Raw genomic sequence first — 22331 nt, 5'->3', positions numbered from 1 at the left:
GAAAACACAGTTCTTAACATCCCGAAGCATATATGTGTATGAAACTTATGTAAAAGATGGTAACTACACTTCTTGTGGTGACCATTTCACAATGTATACAAATGTCAAATCGCTATGTTGTATGCCTGAAACTAACATAATATCGTAGGTCAACTACACTGCAATTTAAAAAATAATGTAAAAGGGCACCTGGGTGGCTCAGTCAGCCAAGCAACTGACTCTTGGTTTTGGCTCAGGTCATGATCTCAGGGTCCTGAGATGGAGCCCCAAGTCAAACTCTGGGCTTTGCGCAGAGTCTGCTTGGGACTCTCTCTCCCTCTCCCTTTCCCCCTCCCCCTGGCTTGCTCGCTCGCTCTCTCAAATAAATAAATAAATCTTTTTAAAAATTTATGTAAAAAAAACCAAATTGTCATTTATATAACAATCCAAGGATAAAGTAAAAGTAGATTTAGAACTTAAAATCGCTGATGCACTCTACACATTAAATATACACGTTCATATAGATTCCTTGTTGTGTCTTAAAGGCATAGTGCTTATTAGAATCCCTAAGTACTCCTACCACAATGCACAGAATAGCAAGCAACTAGAATCAGAGGCACTGCAAGTCAATTCTGTACACACTTTGTAGACAATAGTAAATTTGCACTTTACCAATATTGTTGAATCCATATGACTCTCTTGCTTTGGCCTCAGTGTACTGAGTTGTTGTCCATTTGCCATAGCGATTGGGATCCAATTCTATCAGATCAAATGGAGGTTCTCCGCGCAGGATCCAGTCACTGAGATATTTCCCTACCCCGCCAGCATGGATTATGCCGTATCTTTCAAAATACAGAGATAAATACACTGTTACTAACATACGTAGTTTTCAAATAATGAAACACGTCCAACTATTTTACAGGTCCTCCAAGTTGGAGTGTTCTGTGCTATTTAGAACATTCGACAACATGATGTAGTTTTTTTCCTCAAAAAAGAAAAAATACATGTTTAGGCATCCAGATTAAAGGGACCTGACTTGATAGCTAGTTTGTTTCCATAGTTTCAAGAGATGCACACCTGCAAAATAGCCTACAGCTCTTAGCTAGGAAAGAGGCTCACTTTAGGAAAATGGAGGAAAGGAAACAAAGAGGAAGGCTTCGTTGTTATCTTCTCAGACCCCTGGAGCTAGGATTATCTTGAGTGATAGGAGGCTTGCAGGAGAAACTGTACACTGCCCAGGGGCACATGCATCTCTTCTCAGACTCAATTTAGTTCAGGCCCCCTTAGGCGATGACCTCTGTGCAGGGACCTGGACCCTTGATCTCAGAAGCATTCAGAGCAAGAGGCACTTGTGGGGAGGAGAGGGAAAGGACCACTCTCCCTTGTATTTTGCAACGAATGGGTCACTTGGTGGCAAGGGTAGGCTTGTTTTCTATTTCTATATGATGATGCTTTAAAACTAAGAACATGACTGTGGCAGATAATTGGATCTGAGATGAAGGAATCACAGTTTTACACTGGCTGCATGCAGTTCTACCCACTCACTCTAGTAATGAAGGACTTTCCTGTAGGTTTATCTGTGGTTTAGGTCAAGAGAAGCATCTGAGTAATTGGATGAGCAGAAAGTCATGGGCGGATGACCAAGAAAAGGAGCTACATGAGCAGACCTCAAAATACCAGAAATTCCAGTATCCCAAATGGATTCTAACAGCCAGAATCACTCTGAGAGCTTGGGAGAACCTTAGCAAAGACTATAAATGTTAACTAACTTTCCCCACAAGATACCAGTTTGGCTATTTTATAAAAATGAATGACTGGAGCGCCTGGGTGGCTCAGACGGTTAAGTGTCTGCCTTTGGCTCAGGTCATGATCCCGGGGTCCTGGGATCCAGCCCCACACTGGGCTCCTTACTTGATGGGCAGCCTGCTTCTCCCTCTCCACCACTTGTGCTCTCTCATGCTTTCTCTCTCTCAAATAAATAAAATCTTAAAAAAAAAAAAAAGAATGACTAAAGTTGTTATGAGGATATTTCTCAAGTAGAGTAAGACGGCAATAATTTATACTTCTCTGAATCATTTAAAAAAGTGACATGGGTCATCCAAATCACCCATAAACAATTTCACTAAGTTTCAAGAAGGCAATAAAAATGATTAAATATATGCTTAGAATTCACTCATCCAGTGGTGTTGCTTGGGGGGCATCCATACTTGCATTTTGTATTCTTCATATGTAATAATATTGTCAAAGACAAACTATTTCATTGCGTATTGTAAACACTTTTTCACAGCCCCCCCCCCCAAATTCACTCATCCAGGTCCATATATGATATACAAAAGCCGTCATTTTTGAGAGCTAGAGATGCTGTTATAAGACCTGAAATTGTGTAAAGTTTTATTGACATTTATTGAACACTTGCTCTTTGCCAGGTATTGTTTCCATCTAACATGTACTGTTAGATGCTGATTTATTCTTTAATAATTTTATTTCACCAATGGGAAAACCAGCCCCTACACAGGGGTTAAATAGGGTCACACATTAATAAAGAGCAGATTCAGGACCCAGACTCAGTCATCTGACCCCAGGGTACACTCCTTATTACTGGACTTTACTTCTTCACTGGTTCTCAATTTTTTTTTCAGCCAAGACACACGTGACAGACAGTATTCACATTCTTGACAGACTCTTTGGGCAAAGCCGGGGCTGTGCTGTGTTTCCTTTGGTCTCACTGCCACACCATTATGTTCTTTCCCTTTGAACAATGTATATGAGCTAATAAACGGGGCAGAGCGCTGTTCATTGGGGATAATCCTGAATCAAGTCTAATTTATTTTCTAAAGGTAAATCCTTTGCAAACTTCAGCTCTCTACCCATTAACAAGTTATATGTAAAATGCCACACAACTGAGTATTCTGAAACATCTATTGAGAGCCCCTGGCTTAGGAGCTAAACGTAAGCATGGAGCAAGAGAGAATTCATTGACATGGCATTAAAAAGCACAGAGCAGGCAAGCAATACATGGTGGCTGTTGGGTCCTTGTATAACCAACAATAGAGTATGCCTGTGCCCAGTTGATAAGATTTTCATAAGGAACTAACGTCTGATGGGGAAGTGGAAGGGAACTAGATGAGGAAAGGAGAGTTGCGTTCTTCTGATGCTGGCATTAATCTGCACAGCCCATTTCTTCTAAATGGCCCAGCTCCTGTGCTTTTTGAGTGTTTGTGTCTGCTTTGTATGACAGCTCTGTTACACTGTCAGATGTTACGTCTTATAGCACTCTCCCCTCCTCTAATTTGCTGTTTATAATCTGTTCTAAGCCAAGAAAACTAGATTCATTTCAATACAATCCATTCAACATTTTGGGGGCATGGTGTCAGTCACCTAGAAGCAGAAAACCTTGTTAGAATTGTGACAAAACTGGGGTGCCTGGGTGGCTCAGTTGGTTAAGCAGCTGCCTTCGGCTCAGGTCATGATCCTGGAGTCCCGGGATTGAGTCCCGCATCGGGCTCCCTGCTCAGCAGGGAGTCTGTTCTCCCTCTGACCCTCCCCCCTCTCATGCTCTCTCTCTCTATCTCATTCTCTCTCTCAAATAAATAAATAAAGTATTAAAAAAAAAAAAAAAGAATTGTGACAAAACAAAAGTAAAACAGCCTTGACTGAGGATAATCTGTGAGTAAGGTAAAAGAACACTGGCATTTATGTAGACAGTTTGCAAATTCCCCAAATTCTCTGGAATGGTTGTACCAGAATAACAGACAACATTGAAATGCAGATCCCTGGATCTGCATAAAATCTTTTGGGATCCCTGGTTTTCTGATTCAACACGACTTCATGGGTTCTCCTGACAAATAGGAATTTCACAGATAAGATGTAAAGGAGGATGAAACACATTCAAGTGACTAATCACAAGGTTGAGATTCTTTTTTAACATGTCCATAGGATGATTCTGCTGCTCAACCAGGTATGAAAACCACTGGTCTCCAGAAACAGGGAATGATCACAGATGTAAGCCAGGAGGGGCAGCCAATGTGAGCATTCCATATTACATAAAAAAAAATCTTAGCAATCTCAACTTTTAGATAACAAGAAGTCCTTTTTGGTTCAGACCAAATCTGTCAAAGAGAGGAAGGTACTTTGCCCGTCCCCGGCCTGTCATCTTCCCTATCCAACTCCCAATGTCTACAATCTGGGAAAATTACCCAGAACAATCAGAGTAAGAATGCAACATCAGCCCCATGCAATTAGATACAATTTCTAGATAATCAGTAACTGGTGTCCTAAAGAAAGCAACTTCCTAATTTCCTTGGCGAGTAGTAATAGATGCTCCATTAAAGTACAAATATAATAAGGCTAGGGATACTGTCTGCTTGTTCAGAGCATGGCTCATGGCCAATGATCAACAAATAGTTGTTGACTAAATCAAAAATTCTATGACTGAGTCAATTGCAGAATCAAAAATAATAAAGATTTAGGAATAAATTTAGCAAAAGAAGTATAAAACTTATACTCTGGAAACTATAAATCATTGTTGAAAGAAATTTTAAAAGACCTAAATAAATGGAAAAGCAACCCATGTCCATGAATTGGACTTAATATTGTTATGGCAATACTCTCCAAGTTGATCTACAGATTCAATGCAGTACCTATCAAAATCCTAGGTGGCTTCTTTGCAAAAATTGACAAACTGATCCTAAAAATTTTATGAAAATTTAAGGGACCCAAAATAGCCAAAACAATCTTGAAAAACAACAAAGATTTACACTTCCTAATTTCAGAACTTACTACAAAGCTACAGTCATCAAAACAGTGTGGTACTGGCATGAAGATAGACCTATAGATCAATGGAATAGAATTGGGAGTCCAGAAATAAACCCATACATAAATGTGAATTGACTTTTGACAAGGATGTCATGGTATAATAAAAAATAAATATTTGGTCTTTGTCCCCATTTCCTGGCACAGAACTCCTAATAACCTCTGGAATTCATAGTCTTTTGTATGCTAATGAGATGGCTCAAGGTGGGGTGAGAGGTACTTGGGGCGTTAAATAGCTTCAGGATAGGGGCTGGTCACAAGAAGTTCAATCATCAAAAAAAAGGTCAATCATCAATGGTCAATGATTTAATCAATTATTCCTATGTAATGAAACCTCCATAAAAAACCCTAAAGGACAGAGTTCAAAGAGCCTTCAGGTTGGTGAGCTTATTGATGTGCTACAAATATGGTGTGCCAGAGAAGGCATGAAAACTGCCCCTCCCCCTCATACCTCACCCCGTGTATCTCTTCCATTTGGCTGTTACTGAGTTGTATCCTTTATAACAAATGGGTAAAAGAAAGTATTTTCCTGATTTCTGTGAGTCATTCTAGTGAGTTATCAAACCTGAAAAGGGGGTTGTAGGAACTCCCACATTTATAGTCAGTCAGTCAGAAGTACAGGTGATCCCTGGAACTGGCAATTGGTGTCTGAAGTGGAGACAGTTTTGTCCTTAACCAGTGGGATCTGCACTAACTCTGGAAGTTAGCATCAGAATTGAATTGAACTGTTGGATACTCAGTTGGTGTAGGAGAATTAGAAAATTGGATGTGGGTGTCAGAAGTAGTGTCAGAAAAAAAGATTTCACAGAAGCCAATGCGATTCAATGAGGAAAGAACAGTCTTTTCAATAAATGATGCGGGGATAACTGGCTATGCACACAAGAATGCAGTTGGACCTCTACTTCACACCACATATAAAAATTAACTCAAAATTGATCAAAGATTTAAATGTAGGAGTTAAAACTATAAAACTCTTAGAAGAAAACATAGGTATGAATCTTTATGAACTTGGATTATAAAATGGTTTCTTATATATGACACCAGAACTACATGCTAAAAAAGAAAAAATACACATTCTAGACTTCATCAATATTCAAAACTTTCATGCTTCAGTGGACACCATCAAGAAAGTGAAAAGACAAACCAAAGAATGAGAAAAAATTTGCAAATCATGTATCTGATAAAGGTCTTGTATCTAGAATACATAAAGAACTCCTACAACTTAATAATAAAAAGACAAATAATTTTTTTAAAGATTTAGTTATTTATTTGAGAAAGACAGCATATGTGTGTGGGGGGTGCAAGCAGAGGGAGAGGGAGAGAGAGTCTTAAGCAGACTCCGCACTGACCACAGAGCCCCATGCAGGCTCGATCTCACGACCCTGAGATCACAACCCCCCAAAACCAAGAGCCAGATGCTTAACAGACTGTGCCATCCAGGAGCCCTGACAAATAATCATTTTTTTTGAATGGGCAAAGGATATGAATAGGCATTCCTCCAAAGAAGATATTCAAGTAATGTACACGAGAAACACTCCTACATGCACATACGTGCATGTGCACACCGCAGCTGATTACCTAAACCCTCAGTTACTTTATGCCCTCCAGCCCTGTATCTCCATCTGGTTTTCTCCCTCTAGATGTCACACACATGTAAACTTAACACTTCAAACCCAAACTCTCAAAAATGAAACTCACTATTTTTCTGGTTTTCTCTCCCTATGGCCCCAGCATCCAACCAGGGGTCAAGTTAGATAGTTTGCCATCATTTGTTATCTTTTTCTCGTCCTCAAGACCTAATGCAATCAGTCATCAAGTCTAAGTAAGTTTATCTCTTATCTTTCAGTACCCCCTGCTGCTCCCTCGGTTCAGACCACAGCTTCTCTACTGTATTGGCAGGACAGCACCCCCACCAGCCCTGTGCCTCTGGACAGACCTCACTGCCTTGTCTTCAGCTGTAGCCCAGTGCCTACCAAGAGACCTGGCACGGAGCTGGCAATCATTAAATATTAGTTGAATAAATGGCCAAATAAAATGGGGAAGAAAAATAGAATATTAGAAGCTCTGATATGATGGTAAAGTGGGCTTGACATTAATATTCATTAAATTAATGGGACAAATATTAAAGATGAAACATCAACTGGGTATGGAATCATAAATAGTAAGCAACCTGAAGAATCATAAAGAAACAAATTATGTTGGACAAACATGAATTATGGTAAAAAATGCATCAGATACGTTATTCATTTGATATTTTGAATTATGTTTGTCACATTGTGTTAGAAAAACATCCTTGTGAAATTGGGGTAAATTGACCAACCTGAACATATACAGCATGAAAAGACACATGAATAATGGAAATGGCAGGAAATATGCAAAGAGAAGTTTCCAGGAAATCATTACCCTTCTGTGTGATAAGCTTTAAAACCTATGCAAGTGATTAAACCATTAATAATCCACAGTAAGGATTTTAAAATTGAAATATTTTATTCTTCGGGGTGCTGGGTGGCTCAGTCGTTAAGCATCTGCCTTTGGCTCAGGTCACGATCTCAGGGTCTTGGGATCAAGTCCCACATTGGGCTCCCTGCTCAAAGGTGAGTCTGCTTCTCCTTCTCCCTCTGCCCTTCCCCCATTTGTGCTCTCTCTCTCTCAAATAAATAAATAAAATCTTTAAAAAAAAAAAGAAATATTTTATTCTTCACATCTCAATGGTCATGAAAGGAAGAAAACTCTCTGCCCCTCCTCTATTTTCCATCTTGGCCTGAGATTATGAGACAAGACTTATCTAAAAGACTTGACTCCAGGGGCGCCTGGGTGGCTCAGTCGGTTAAGCGACTGCCTTCAGCTCAGGTCATGATCCTGGAGTCCCTGGATCGAGTCCCGCATCGGGCTCCCTGCTCAGCAGGGAGTCTGCTTCTCCCTCTGACCCTCCCCCCTCTCATGTGCTCTCTCTCTCTCATTCTCTCTCTCTCAAATAAATAAATAAAATCTTTAAAATAAATAAATAAAATAAAATAAAATACTTGACTCCATTAAAAAAAGAAAAAAAAACTTAACTCTGTAATAAATGTTGAATTAAATGGAGATACTAAAAAAATAAATAAAAAATAAATAAATGGAGATACTCACCCAAAGCCTATAGCCACCCAGTAGTTTCTGACTCCCTGATGGGGCCCCACCATAGGCAGAATGTCAGGAGAATAGGTGATAGGGCCATTGACGATATTGATGATGTCAGCCTTTTTCAAGACTGGAACCATTTCCATGGCAGCTTCAACATGTTCCATGATTCGGTCAAGATCAGACTCAAAGAGCTCCTTTCCAAACCCTGCATAGACATACCATTGTGGTCAGGATGCTTCAGCTGCCCTGACATGTACTCTGAAGTGACTTAAATCTGAAATTTAAAGGTGGTCTGTAGGAAGGTACTTCCTTTTTTTTTTTTTTTTTTAAGTCTAAACTTCATATTCACTATCAACAGATAGGTACCCATCACATTACTGAGAACAATAATGTTATTTTTGTTGAAACAATAAAATCATGAAAGTTAACCTTTTTCATTAGTAATAAATTCAAATCTAGGTATATTAATAGTTTTCAACATTTAATTCAATCATAATTTAAAAAACAACAACAACAATTATTGGTTTGTCAAGACAGAGCTTTTATCCTTCACCATAAAAGTCTATTCTATCTTCCCAGGTAAAGGCAAATGGAAGCTTACAAAGTCATGTCAGGACACAGGGGATAAACAGAAAAGTACTCCAGGATCTAGGATAATGGATTCCAGATGGCTTTCAGCTCTCAGCAGAGAAGGAAGGGCATGGAGGCCTCCTTCTTCAAGCCTGCTCCCCCAGGTATCTGAGGGCTAGAATTTCGAGAAAAGAGTCAGGGTCTTGGAACACAATCTTTTTCTCAGTCCTCAAAGGTACTGTGACTGAAGGCAGGGCCACAGAAGAGCTTCTGAAAGAACTTCTCCTCCAGTACTGGGAGCTTTCCCACACAGCAGGCAGCCAGCTCCTGTTCTCCTGTGAACTGCGTGCTGGGTTGGTTGCATGGAGGCCCGCAGACCACTAGGCTTGGACCAGGACATGCATGCACCCAGGGCTAGCTCTCCCTTCAACTGCAATTATTTAAATATTTGTTCAACATTTATTTGGAAGAGAGGCTGCCAGCCTGAGGGAAGAGCAGAAAGGAAGGCTCTCAGGTGGCGATCAGCCCTCCCTCTGAGATCGGGAGTTATTCCACAGGCCCAAATGTGCAGAGCCCACACAACAAAACAGAAGCCCTCAGCTAGCTGGAGCTGGCCGAACTTCTGTGGAAGGCAACTGAGTGATCATCTGTTGTCACATGGGCATAGGTGTATTGAGGAGCAGGAGAGAGGTTCATTCCCTATCCCAAGGATAATTATCAAAAGTATAATTCTAGAAAGTACGATTTCCTCCATTTCTTTATATCCCTTATTTCAGTGTCCCAATGACATTTTAGCACTTTCTATAGATTGTTTTAATTGTTTACCTCCTTATGTAACCACCTATCTCTAATCTAGCTTGTGGAAATGTTTCATGAAAAACAAAAACAGATCCATCTCCCTTACAGAACTGGAAAGAGAAACCATGGTTCCTCCTGCTTTAGCGTAGGGCTCTTCTAATCCATTGACGTAGTAGGGGAAGGCCTCAGTTTGCAGGCCAACCTATCCTGCTCTGTGATGCACTCTGAGGCTTTCATACTTAGCAGCCTGGATATCCTGTCTCTGACACCTGCCCTGTTTCCAACTGTCAAAACACAATAGCAGCCATATCCAAATCTGAAAACTAGACCAAACAGGTAGGGGATTAAGGAAAAAGTGGGAGGCAGGAGGTTGGTGTGGGCAGGCAAAAATAACCTGAAGCCTTCCAAACCAGCAGAAGATACGTTTCTTCAGCTTCTCCGTCATCAACTGCCTCTTTTCTCCTTCCTTACTTCTGCTGTGATTGTTCGAAGGGACATGAGAACAGAGCTTACCTCAAACTGCTCACCTCCACAGTCCCAGGTATCCGGTAGTCTCATATTATGGTGTCATCTGAATCTACAGCCAGCCCCCAGCCACAGAAAAGACAAAACACATGTGCCTGACCTGCACACGCTTGCGTTTATGGAACCCACCTGGAGGGACTCCATTGGTGACCCATGTGTCCTGCACTTTCATTTTCTCCTGACTTTCGTATGGACCAAACAAAAGCCCATCCCTTTCCTGTCGGAGATAATAGGATCCTTCCAGGTCACGGAGCACCGGGAGTTCCCGTTTCAAAGCTTTCACTTCAGGTATAGTCGATGTAACAACATATTGATGCTGGACCGGAATGAGAGGATGTTCTAGTCCCACCATCTTACCTACTTCACGAGCCCAAAATCCTTAAAGAAAAAAAAAACATTTTAAAATGTTACCACATATGAAAACATAGCACATCTGACATTAAAATGGCAATTTATTTTAAAATAAAATATTTAGAAGACTTTAGTACTCATGGCAAAGTCAAAAGAATGTCATAACGACTTTAAATTTTTTGTCATTGCAAAACTGAGTGGGGGAAGAGAAGACTGTATTCTACCCTGCCCCAGCGTTTGAAAGATATCTATAATCTAAGGGAACTCCATTCCTGAAAAAGCATTTTGCCCATAAGCAGAAAAAGGCAGGAAAACAACAACAAAAACAAATTTACTTGAAGGGAAAAATAAACACCCCAAATACATAAAATGTACAAATGATGATAAGAAAGACAGTAATGGACTGACCCTATTCCTGAAAGACAGTTGATCAAGCAATAAGGGGCCCTGTGTGATCCACATAATAATTATGCATAAGAGAGCCCTGAAAGTCAGTCTCTCCATCCCCCAGGCCCTCCTCTCCCCAAGTTACTGATACCTAAGATTCTACAAATACAAAATTGTGCTGTTAACTTAAAATTTGAAAATGTATAGGGGCGCCTGGGTGGCTCAGTCCCTAAGCGTCTGCCTTCGGCTCAGGTCACGATCCCAGGGTCCTGGGATGGAGCCCCGCATCGGGCTCCCTGCTTTGCGGGAAGCCTGCTTCTCCCTCTCCCGCTCCCCCTGCTTGTGTTCCCTCTCTCATTGTGTCTCTCTCTGTCAAATAAATAAATAAAATCTTAAAAAAAAAAAAATTGAAAACGTATATACTTTGGGAGAGAGAGCACAGTAAGTTTTATCTGTTATTGTAAAAGTTTAGTTAGAATACATTTGTAAGATCCTTTCCTGCAAAGGGCATGAAGGAACCAGGAGTCCAGAGCAGGAGGGAAAAAGAGTCACAGCAAAGAGGAAAGGGCGCCTAAGTAGGTGGGACTTCCTGTATGAGAATGTATCTCACTTCACAGTGTGTACTGGGAACGTCTTACTGGTGGCAATGAATGTTATTTTTACCTTTGCAGAAGAAGGAGTCAAACTGTGGCTGAAAGTACACTTGATTCTCCCCCCCAGGTGACTCTTCAGTATATAGATGTGGAGCTAAAGTCCAGAGACCTTGGAATCAAGGTCTGGAACCAAGACCGGGAGACCCTGGAATCATCACTTTATTGGTTTTCTTGCTACGGAAAGACTTTATTTTAAAAATCGAAGACACCTTTACTTGCATAAAGGTAATTCAGAATCTAGAATGATTATATGGCAGGGAAGTGGTGTCACCTGACCCATCAGTGGATTATTTGGGGGGAAGAGGTTCTATTTGGTTGTTTGCTTCATAATAATTTTGAGTAATCATTCAAATGATTAGAGAATCCTATTCAAGTTATTTCTTTAGAGGTTGCGCTCTTAATTTTTAACCATTTCTGCTTCTGCTTTTTTAGGAATCTAATAAGGGGTTCTGGAGCCTCTGTCATTATGAGGTTCAGAGCTAGATACAGAATTATCAATTATGAATCAGTCTGGGAACCCAGACTATGTACTCTTATATGTCCAAATTTATTTCTATTTAACTATCTAAACATTGTCCTGTGTTCTGTTGTTTTGTTCTGGCCTAATGGCTAAACTGGCCGTACTTGTTTAATAGTCCCAGAAATGGATGTCTATTTGCAAACCAAAAATCATACCTGTGGGCATTAGAGTCTCTTATTGGTTTTTTAATAACTTACAGATTTAATTTATTTTTGTTAGTAGGAAGATGTGAATTGCCAATGTCAGGACTTTGTAGGAAAATATAGGAAAGCCATATATTCTAGTTATATGCAACTATAGCAGATTTAAAATATGAGAAAACAAAATATTTAGCCTGGCAATTCAAACCACTATAGTATCCTCAATACACTTGTTTCAATTAAAAACATAAAATGAAGAAAATAAATTCTGTCCTATTCAAACATATTTATGAATTTCTGAGTCTAATTGCTTGCTTATTAATGCACTTGATCATTAAAATACAGTGGAAACATATACATAAATATTCTAGAGCTATATGATTTCAAACTCCATAACAAGCTCTATGCTGTTTTACCCTATGGTGGTGGTGTTTGTTGGCATTTTCTTCCTCTATATGTCAAGGAAGTTAACCTAAATCTGGCAGAATTACACTTCAACTCTTGCTACGGTCACCCACCCACCAAGTTCGAAGGTAAGAGAGACAAATATGGAAAAATCACTAAAATCTACCATTATGACCTGAGAAACAAGTGAAGAGTCAGTAACAATGTTATTGGAAATGCCTTCCATTTTTTTAAAAAAAATGCAATGATTAATTAAATGGACTTAAAATGAAGAGTGAAGGTTCATGGACAAGTTTACTTGTATAAGATGGTTTATACGGTGACAAGGATGATTTATACAGTGACATTCTTCCATGCAGAGTATCAGGCAAAATTAAGCAATTCTTTTTTGGCTGAACCCTGGGCTTCATGTTGGCATGATCCAATCATATTTCTGATTTACTATGTTAGGAAAATTCTTAAGTAAAGTTTACGAAGCTTAATGAGTCAATTAGAAATGAAGTCAAGAGAAACATTCTTCACCAGGCAGAGAAAAAGCTTACATCATAATAAAGAGCTTCTGTTCATGCCACTGAGCTACACATTAGGTGGGTAGAATGAAGCAAATTTTTTAAAATTTATTTATTTATTTATTTTTAAGATTTTATTTATTTATTTGAAAGAGAGAGACACAGAGAGAGAGGGAACACAAGCAGGGGCAGAGGGAGAAGCAGGCTTCCCACTGAGCAGGGAGCCCGACGTGGGGCTCAGTCCCAGGACCCTGAGATCATGACCTGAGCCTAAGGCAGAAGCTTAATCGACTGAGCCACCAAGGTGCCCATGAAGCAAATTTTAAAAGTTTCAGGTAGCAAAGGCAAGGTAGTCTATTTCATCCCAAGATGCTAGGAGTGTCTGAAACTGGTTTTCAGCTCTGCTTGCTCAAGAATAAGGTTACTACATTCTCGCTCCTGTAGGAACATCTACGTAGTAGTGTTTCTCGAAAGATGTTTTGCAGACTATCTGGAGCAGACAACACAGCACCTGGAGTATCTATTTAAAATACAGCTCCGGGCGCCCCGGTGGCTCAGCCGTTAAGCGTCTGCCTTTGGCTCAGGTCATGATCCCAGGGTCCTGGGATCGAGCCCCACATCGGGCTCCGGGCTTGGCGGGAAGCCTGCTTCTCCCTCTCCCACCCCCCCGCTTGTGTTCCCTCTCTCACTGCGTCTCTGTTGAATAAATAAAATCTTTAAAAAAATAAAATAAAATAAAATACAGCTCAGAGACCCCAATCAGACCACTTCAGTTAGAATCTTTCTGAAGTCTGGGAAGCGGCCTATGGCGATTCTTATGCCCATTAGCTTGAGAACCAAATGTCCCAGCAGAATGGGTGCTGTATGACTACAGAGCAAGTGAAAGGAGGTGGGTAATCTTAAAGCCCGTACCAAGAGGTTATAGTAAACTGATGCTAGTCTTCCCGGGATGGGGGGCGGGGAGAGAGGGCGCAGATAAGGCTTTCAAAGAAATAATTATAATCATAATTATTACACTTAATTTTTTTAGTAATTTTTTATTACGTGGTACTGGTTCTGTTCTGTGTGCTCTACATTATTAGCTCATTTACTGATCATAACAACTTTTTGAGATAGGCACTATTATCTCATTTTACAAAGGAGTAATTTGCCCAGGTCACAGGGTTGGCAACACCTGTGGTTCCAGGCCACACAGCCCCACTGCCCTGGACTGTGCTGGAGACATATCGGCAAACACACATTTTTTCACTTTTAGACTTTCCTTTTTATGAATATCCTGAAGACTCAGCTGCCTTCTGTTACGACTTCATATAAAGAAATTCCTAGCAGGTTATGGTACAATTGAGTAGATAATAGTGGTATTTGTATCTTTTCATTGGGGTCACGTTTCCAAGTCTACATCCTGATTACTTTAATTAGATTTCAGAGCTGGTCTGAAGGCCTTGTCTGAATTTGTGAGACATCCTGGTCTCACTGAGTAGCTCTGGGATACATTCCACCAGCCACGCATTCTCAAATCATGTTAGCACAGTGCCTTCCGCTGATGGTTGCTTTATTCATAAATTTGATCTCTGTTAGCTTCAATTCTAGAAGCAGGCATGCCCATATCTTTGCCCTCAGTTACTGAGGCTTACCTTTTAGGGAGCTTTTATACTTTAAATAAACTTATTTTGAAAACAGACCTACAAATAATTAAATACACACCTCTCTACACCTACCACGGACTACAAATATGCAATCAGTTAGATTTCCTCCAGTAACTTCTACCCAGTAGAAGAGAAGAGACGGAGGAAGAAAAGAAAAAAACAAGATTATGGGCCAGAGATATGATCTGAATGAGATAAAGAATTGAACATTGAGACAGCATAGTTCTTCACATAGTTTTCAAGAAGGAGCTGCCTGGATTACCAAGAACCGATGGGAAAGGGAGTAGATGCGGCTAGGCAAAAACCTCCAGGAGCCTGCCCTAAAGGAAAAACTAACTGATAAAGTCTCCCTCAGTTTACAAATGTCTTAGGAATCTACAAGAACAAAGCATTCGATACTATCATCAATAACCTAGCTTCCAGAAGGAAATGTAGATACAGTTAAAGACTTTATAACCTGCAGCCCATCGACAGATACTTGCAGTGGGCAGAGTGTAATGTTCCTCCGGGAAGTTCCCCACTATCTTCATGTTAATGCCTTACTAGGGGGGTAACAACCTTAACCTGACAGTGGCAAGGCCTCCAGTATCCTGTGAGTCTTCTTTAGCTTATGAAAGTTCTTTCAGAAACCTCCCTTTTTCCTTACCTCCCCCAACCCCATAGTATATAATCAGCCACCGCTCACAACCCCGGGGCAGCAGCTCTTTCTGCCCACGGGTTCTGTCCCCATGCTTTAATAAACCACCATTCTGCACCAAAAAAAAAAAAGAGCTCCAGGAGCAAAGGACAAAGAAGGACATCCTGGAGAACACTCCCAGGAATTCGGTTCCATGTAGTGGTAAATGCAGGGCCACACCATCAACCTAATTCCCAGGATTTGTTTTCCCAGGCCAGCGCCATTTTCCAGGACCTCCTGCCATTGCCCTCCCCTCCTCCAATCACACCACAAGATTTCATAGCTGCAGACAACTTCATCTGGTAACTTACTGTTTAGGTGAGATCTCCTTGAGAATTATTCAGTGATTCCTTATTCCTCACAGTAAAGAAAAAATTTATTACAGCAGTAATGAATTACGTAAATCAAAGCTTACCATTTTCGGAAAATGATAAATAAATGTGTTAAATAAGTTCTTCCACATGATTTCTCTAAGTATCAGTTGGGAGTGGTTGCCTGACGCACTATGTTGAGAGAAATGGCGGAGCATGACCAAGCCCGTCAGAGATGAGTGCAGTGATCAGTTAGCGATGTCTGCCCGGGTGCTGGTATGGAGGTCAGAGTGTGTTTGTTTAGTTTGTTTAGTTTGCTATCACTCTAAAAACGGTCCAATGTATTTAGGTAATAAATCTGTGAGACCATAAAGTTGCAAGATTAGAAAGAGTCCTTACTACATGGGGAAAAAAAGATGAATGATTAATCTTAGATCTTCTAACAGAATTTAGATCAGTCGTCACTACGGATGGTAATGGGTGGGTGGTCTCAGATAGAGATTGGGGGGGTGAAGGGTGAGGCTCAAAAACAAAGCAATGTTTTATGCCTTTGCTTTTATTTTTTAGGCAAGTCCTTTTACATTATTTTGAATTTCAAATGATATTGAAGAAAGCATGAGATTTTTATGCTTTTCCAATGGGGGGCATGGATTAGAATAATTCAGAAATACTATTTTAAACTCTTAAATATTGAAGACACGACTTTTCTAGAACCACTGAGTGTTTTGTTAAAAAAAAAAAAAGATAACATCAATCAAAAGTTACAACTTAGAGGAAAGAACTTAAGGGTCCCTGTTTCTGACCTGTCCTCAGGGCATATCATTTGACTTGATAAATAATGATTGTTTTCATTTTATAATTTGAGCAATGACTCAAAGAGCAGACCACAAGAAAATCAGCTACTGCCTCCTGCTTACTTTAGGTTTTAAATTAACCACTATGAACCACAGGTAAATACAAATTATTAGCCCAGTTTAGACTGCATAAGCATTTTCATTTGCACAAGAACTCACTTTTGTATGTGTGACAGTTGAAAATGACTTCACAGGTAAATGACCTGTTAGAAAGTGTATTAACTCAGGAGTCAAAAGACCCAGGTCCAAGTCCTGGTTCCAACATAACTGTGTCGCTTTGCCAAGTAACATGACCTTTCCGGACCTTGGTCTCCACAGTGGAAAATGAGTGGCTTGTTAGATTATCTCAAATATCCCTTTTGACTTCACTACTCTGAGTCTAAGTTGTAACAGAGCAACATTAAAAAAAAAAAAGGTTATGAAATATATTTAATAATGTTCTGAAAGGAAAAGGATTAAACATATTTTTTTTTTAAGATCTTATTTATTTGAGAGAAAGAGCACGTGCACGCAAGAGAGCATGAGCAGGGGGAGGGGCAGAGGGAGAAGCAGACTTCCTATTGAGCAGGGACCCCGATGAGGGGCTTGATCCCAGGACCCTGGGATCATGACCTGAGCCGAAGGCAGACGCTTAACCAACTGAGCCAGCCAGGCACCCCAGGGTTAAACATTTTTTGACTGGAGTCAACCAATTAGAAATGGATGAGAGAGAACACAAATGATTAGATCTTCCCCCAAAAGCAAACTGAGAACAAAAAGGATGCTCACAAATTTGCACATTAGACTTTATGAGTATAAAGAAAGAGTGAACGTAGAAGGGAAAAAGCAGCATCATGAACAAAACATGATCTGGAGTAGAAGAAAACAGGATGGAGAAGAACACCAACTTTCTGTGTGTGTAAACAAGGGCAGAGTGGCATCACACGCCAAAAGCAAAGTGATGGAGTTTAGAAACAGACAAAATGTTCATCTTGGGAACATTACAGTGTTTCCCAACAATGTGCCTAGTATAAAACATTACTCTATGGCCACATGTCTTATATCTTTGCCACTTGAAAAAACCCACTAATTTATTTATTTATTTATTTAAAAGATTTTATTTATTTATTTGACAGAGACAAAGACAGTGAGAGCAGGAGCACAAGCAGTGGGAGTGGGAGAGGGAGAAGCAGGCTTCCCACGGGGCAGGGAGCCCGATGTGGGACTCGATCCCAGGACCCTGGGGTCATGACCTGAGCTGAAGGCAGACGCTTAACTACTGAGCCACCCAGGCGCCCCGAAAAAACCCACTAATTTAAATGAATGTATATATATATATATATATATATATATATATATATATATATACACACACACATCATATTTGTATATATGATGCTTACCTGCAGTATTCACAATTCTTTTCGCTCTCATAGATCCCTCTGGCGTTTCAACATCCCATGTTCCATCTGACCTGGGTTTCAGAGAGGTCACCGGGGTGGGATATTTTAAAAGGGCACCATATTTCCTAGCCCCAGCAGCTAGGGCCATAGTTAGAGAGTAAGGATCAATGTGACCGTCTCCAGGATTATATAGTCCAGCTAAAATCTAAATTAATCATAAAAGAGTCAATATTTAAACAAAACATACCCATTATTCAGTGTAACTATATCCTGCCAGGAAATGTTTAGTAAAACTGGACTTTAAAAGTGCATCACGGCATCGGATTGATCAGTCTGTACTTCTTTTTCCTTGATCAAAGCTCAGGCAGAGGCAGGACTCACACTGAGTGTTAAGTAGACACCCTATTTGACAGACGCTTGCAATTGTCTCCAACATCCATTCTCTCCCCTGCCCCCCATAGCAATGGAAACTGAATGTTTATTTAGACATATAGCCACTAGGAACAATTTCCAATAGTTGGCAGTTATTAGTTCCAACTGGTAGGTAGAAGTATTACTAAGTTTTGGTCAGTGAAATACAAATGAAAGTGTCATGTGGCAGCTTTCATGAATAGTTTTTTAAAAACAATTGGCATGGGGCACCTGGGTGGTTTAGTCAGTTAAGTGTCTGACTCTTGATCTCAGCTGAGGTCTTGATCTCAGGGTCTTGAGTTCAAGCCCCAGGTTGGACTCCACACTGGGCGTGAAGCCTACTTAAAAAACAAAAGAAAACAAAACCACTGGCATGTGCCCATTGTCCCTTCTTTGTCCTTCCTCCCTCCTATTGTCTGGAATGCAGACATGATGGCCAGCCAGAGCTCTAGCTGCTGCCGTCTTGGAATAAGGACAGAGGAGTCACACCCTAGGAATGACAGAGCAATGATCTAGAAGGCAACTGGGTTCCTGAAATCTTCATGGAAAATAGCCACCATTCAAATCCTGGACTGCCTAAAGGAAAGAGAAACTTCTATCGTGTTTAAGCATTATCATTTTGGTTTCTGACATTTGCAGTCAGTCTAATACTAATTGATCAATTATTTATATTTCATTGTTCAGTACTATTAACAACTTCACATGTTAAGTGTATACAGGTGTCAGGAAAATGTATGCTTGACTTAGTCATTCAACAACTAATGCTTGAATACCTATGTTGCACTAGGACTTCAGGCTAGGTACCGTGGGGAAACAAAGAAGAATGACAGTCTGATGAACCAAGTTGATAGAGGGAACACTGTGCAGTATTATAGTTAGGTCTCATTTATTCAATAGAAATCTACTGAGCACCCAATACGAACAAGGAGCTTTTGTCAAATGTCTTTTCTGCATCTATTGAAATGATCATGTGTTTTTGTCCTTTATTCATTCTATTAATGTGGCACATTAAACTGATTGATTTTCAGATGTTATTTTTTTAAGATTTTATTTATTTATTTGTCAGAGAGAGAGAGAGAGAGAGAGACAGAAAGAGCACAAGCAGAGGGAGAAGCAGACTCTGCTGAGCAGGGAGCCAGACTCGGGGCTCGATCCCAGCACCCCGGGATCATGACCTGAGCCGAAAGCAGATGCTTAACTGAGTAAGCCACCCAGGCGCCCCAGATTTTCAGATGTTAAATCAACCCTGCATCCCTGGCATAAATTCCACTTGGTCATACTGCATTATCCTTTTTATATGTTGCTAAATTCAGTTTGCTAGTTAAGGATTTTTGCACCAATATTCACAAGGGATACCTGTCTCTCTTTTCTTGTGATGTCTTCGTCTGGTTTTGGTATCAGGGCAATACTGGCCTCATAGAATGAGTTGGGAAGTGTTCTCTTCTATTTTTGGAAAAGTTTGTGAAGGATTAGTATTAATTCTTCTTTAAATGTCTGGTAGAATTTACCAGTGAAGCCACCTGGGCCCAGTCTTTTCTTTGTGGGCAGCTTTTGATTACTAATCCAATCTCTTGTTATAGTTTTAGTGCAAGAGACTTGTTTTGATTTTTTTTTTTTTTTAGATTTTTTAAATTTATTTCTTTGATAGAGAGAGATAGCCAGAGCAGAAACACAAGCAGGGGAAGTGGGAGAGGGAGAAACAGGCTTCCCGCGGGGCAGGGAGCCCGATGCAGGGCTCGATCCCAGGACCCTGGGATCATGACCTGAGCCGAAGGCAGACGCTTAACGACTGAGCCACCCAGGCGCCCCGAGACTTGTTTTGATTTTAATGGAATTCATATTACTGTAGACTTCCAAATGTCATGTTGGTATTTTATAATGGATATGTCCTCATTGCAGTAATCCAGTATCTATTTGATTTGGCACCCTGCCCCCAGATCCAGAGACTACTCTTTCCACATATTTCCATTGCCTAATACCTTTGAGAAAACTCTGATGGTGAGAACTTCCAGCAAAGCATTCCAAGAGTGACATATAAACAGATAATAAGCATAACCTTACAGTGATGGAATTTCAGTGCAGACAATGCAACTCAAGTCTGCAACCACACTCACACAAAACTACAGAGAAGAGAAGGCCAGCAGCCTATAGACTCACGAGGGCAAACAACCCCAGCACCCAGATCAATGATACAAGGTGCCTCCCCAGTTCAGTTCAGGTCCTGCTGTGGTCACTAGGGAGGAACGTAAGCCCCTGCTTCTCTCACCAGCGCCATCTGGTGGTATACTTGAGTAGTGTGCACAATGGAGTCAGAGAGCCTGGCTTCAAGTCTCTGCTCCATCTCTTTCTAGCCGGATGAGCCTGAGTCCGTTATGTAAACTATCTAACCTGTAATTTTCTGTGTAGCAATAATATATATTGTATAATATTATTGTGAAAATTAAATAGAATTATGTATATAAAGGGCCTAGCATAGAACCTGGTACGTAAATCTACGCTGTAGTGTCGTATAGTGTTAGTCATGCTTATTATCCGAATGGGATTATTGCCTAGCCAAAAAGAAAAAAAAAAAGACACTAAATTCCCAAGTGGATTTTCTCAACCAAATTTGGTTAAAACTAGATCAATACCTGACATAGAGCCTGTTGGAAGTACAGACAAGAGCTAAATGGTATTTGTGGAGCAACATAGAGTGGCCCTTCTAAATTTGATTTTGTAAAAAGTTTTAATAAGACAGCCTTTCTATATGCATATTTATCATACTAGGTAATTATTTTATCTGCAGTTCTCAAACAGAAATTTATGTATGGAAACCCCTAGATCTGGGGACACAGTAATAGAAAGGTGTTGAAAATGCCTCCTCAGTTGTCACAGGTGGAAAACTAAACTTTTTTCATTATGCTTTTATATTTCATTTAGCATACATAATAGTACACCTTGTTACATGCCCAGATTCCAGCATTAATCATCTGATTTTGCCATTCCAAATGTGTGCGCAGTTTTTCTACCTTTAATAAACTTCTTAAAGTAACTTTTTCTAATCCTAATTCAAGTCCACAAATGGTGAAAATACCCTGAAGATAAATACCTTATTCATGTTGAGTAAAGGGAACATCTCTTGAATTTTTTCAGGCCCAATAATGTACTGTTCTGTCGCATGCCAGCCGGTTCGAGTCATCTGATATTTAAATTCATCGACCCTCACAGGAGTTGTGGCAATTCTGATACTACCAGGCTGATGGAATCCCACCACCTGTGACAATCATGCCAATAAAAACACATAAATAAATCATTATTTGGCATTCAAACACGGTTCTTCTTCAGCACAATGAAAATGCGAGTGTACAGAAGAGAGATTTACTCAGCAGTGCAAGAGATAACTATATAAAATCTTTGCATCTTACACAAAGACATTCACTCAGCAAATACTCACCGGCTCCTCTGTGTCCAACACTCTGTAAGCCCCAGAGATGCTGTTATAAACAAGAAGCAAAGAGTCTGGGGGCGCCTGGGTGGCTCAGTTGGTTAAGCGACTGCCTTCGGCTCAGGTCATGATCCTGGAGTCCCTGGATCGAGTCCCGCATCGGGCTCCCTGCTCGGCGGGGAGCCTGCTTCTCCCTATGACCCTCACCCCTCTCATGTGCTCTCTCTCTCTCTCTCATTCTCTCTGTCTCAAATAAATAAATAAAATCTTTAAAAAAAAAAAAAAAAATCTTAAAAAAAAAAAAAAAGAAGCAAAGAGTCTGCCTGCATGGCACTTACAGTGTATGGGTGAAGGCAGACAGCTGAGAGCATAATTACAACAACATGGGACAGTGTTCATGTGAGAGGAAAAGAAAACCATGTGAAAACAAGAAAGACCAAGGATTTGAGGAAGGAATATAAAGAATCAGAATGTTGCAGTGATGAGCTGAAGCGTGAATGGAAATACACATTTATTTGACATTTATTGAAGTCCTTCAGTTGGCCAAGCACTCAGTTAGGCGCTGGGTCACAGAGATAAAAGATGGATTCCTTGCCCTCAAGTTTCTCATAGTCCCTAGGAAGACCAACCAGTAAAGCAACTACCACAACAGAGAGAGAGAGAGAGAGATTTGTGTTATAAGAATGTTATATGTTGTGGCGCCTGGTGGTTCAGCCGGTTAAGCGTCTGCCTTCAGCTCAGGTCACGATCCCAGGGTCTTGGGATCGAGTCCCGCATCGGGCTCCCTGCTCAGCGGGGAGTCTGCTTCTCCCTCTCCCTCTGCCTGCCACTCCCCCTGCTTGTGTGTTCACACTT

The 22331-nt window shown here is 40.5% G+C and overlaps 1 protein-coding gene across 2 annotated transcripts in view; it reads right to left on the bottom strand.

The window, feature by feature from the left end:
- DMGDH (dimethylglycine dehydrogenase) overlaps positions 1–22331 on the bottom strand; it is a 67221-nt gene that overhangs the window by 35192 nt on the left and 9698 nt on the right. For both annotated transcript variants that reach the window (XM_032404128.1, XM_032404127.1), the window contains exons 4-8: positions 21141–21305; positions 17642–17846; positions 9937–10185; positions 7921–8119; positions 652–821 (exon numbers count right to left, since the gene is read on the bottom strand). In XM_032404128.1, the coding sequence (XP_032260019.1) occupies positions 652–821; positions 7921–8119; positions 9937–10185; positions 17642–17846; positions 21141–21305 (988 nt within the window). The remainder of the gene's footprint in view (positions 1–651; positions 822–7920; positions 8120–9936; positions 10186–17641; positions 17847–21140; positions 21306–22331) is intronic.

This window comes from Phoca vitulina, unplaced genomic scaffold (assembly GCF_004348235.1).
Source record: "Phoca vitulina isolate PV1807 unplaced genomic scaffold, GSC_HSeal_1.0 scaffold6, whole genome shotgun sequence".
Taxonomy (NCBI): domain Eukaryota; kingdom Metazoa; phylum Chordata; class Mammalia; order Carnivora; family Phocidae; genus Phoca; species Phoca vitulina.
This window is presented reverse-complemented; position numbering and strand designations above follow the sequence as displayed.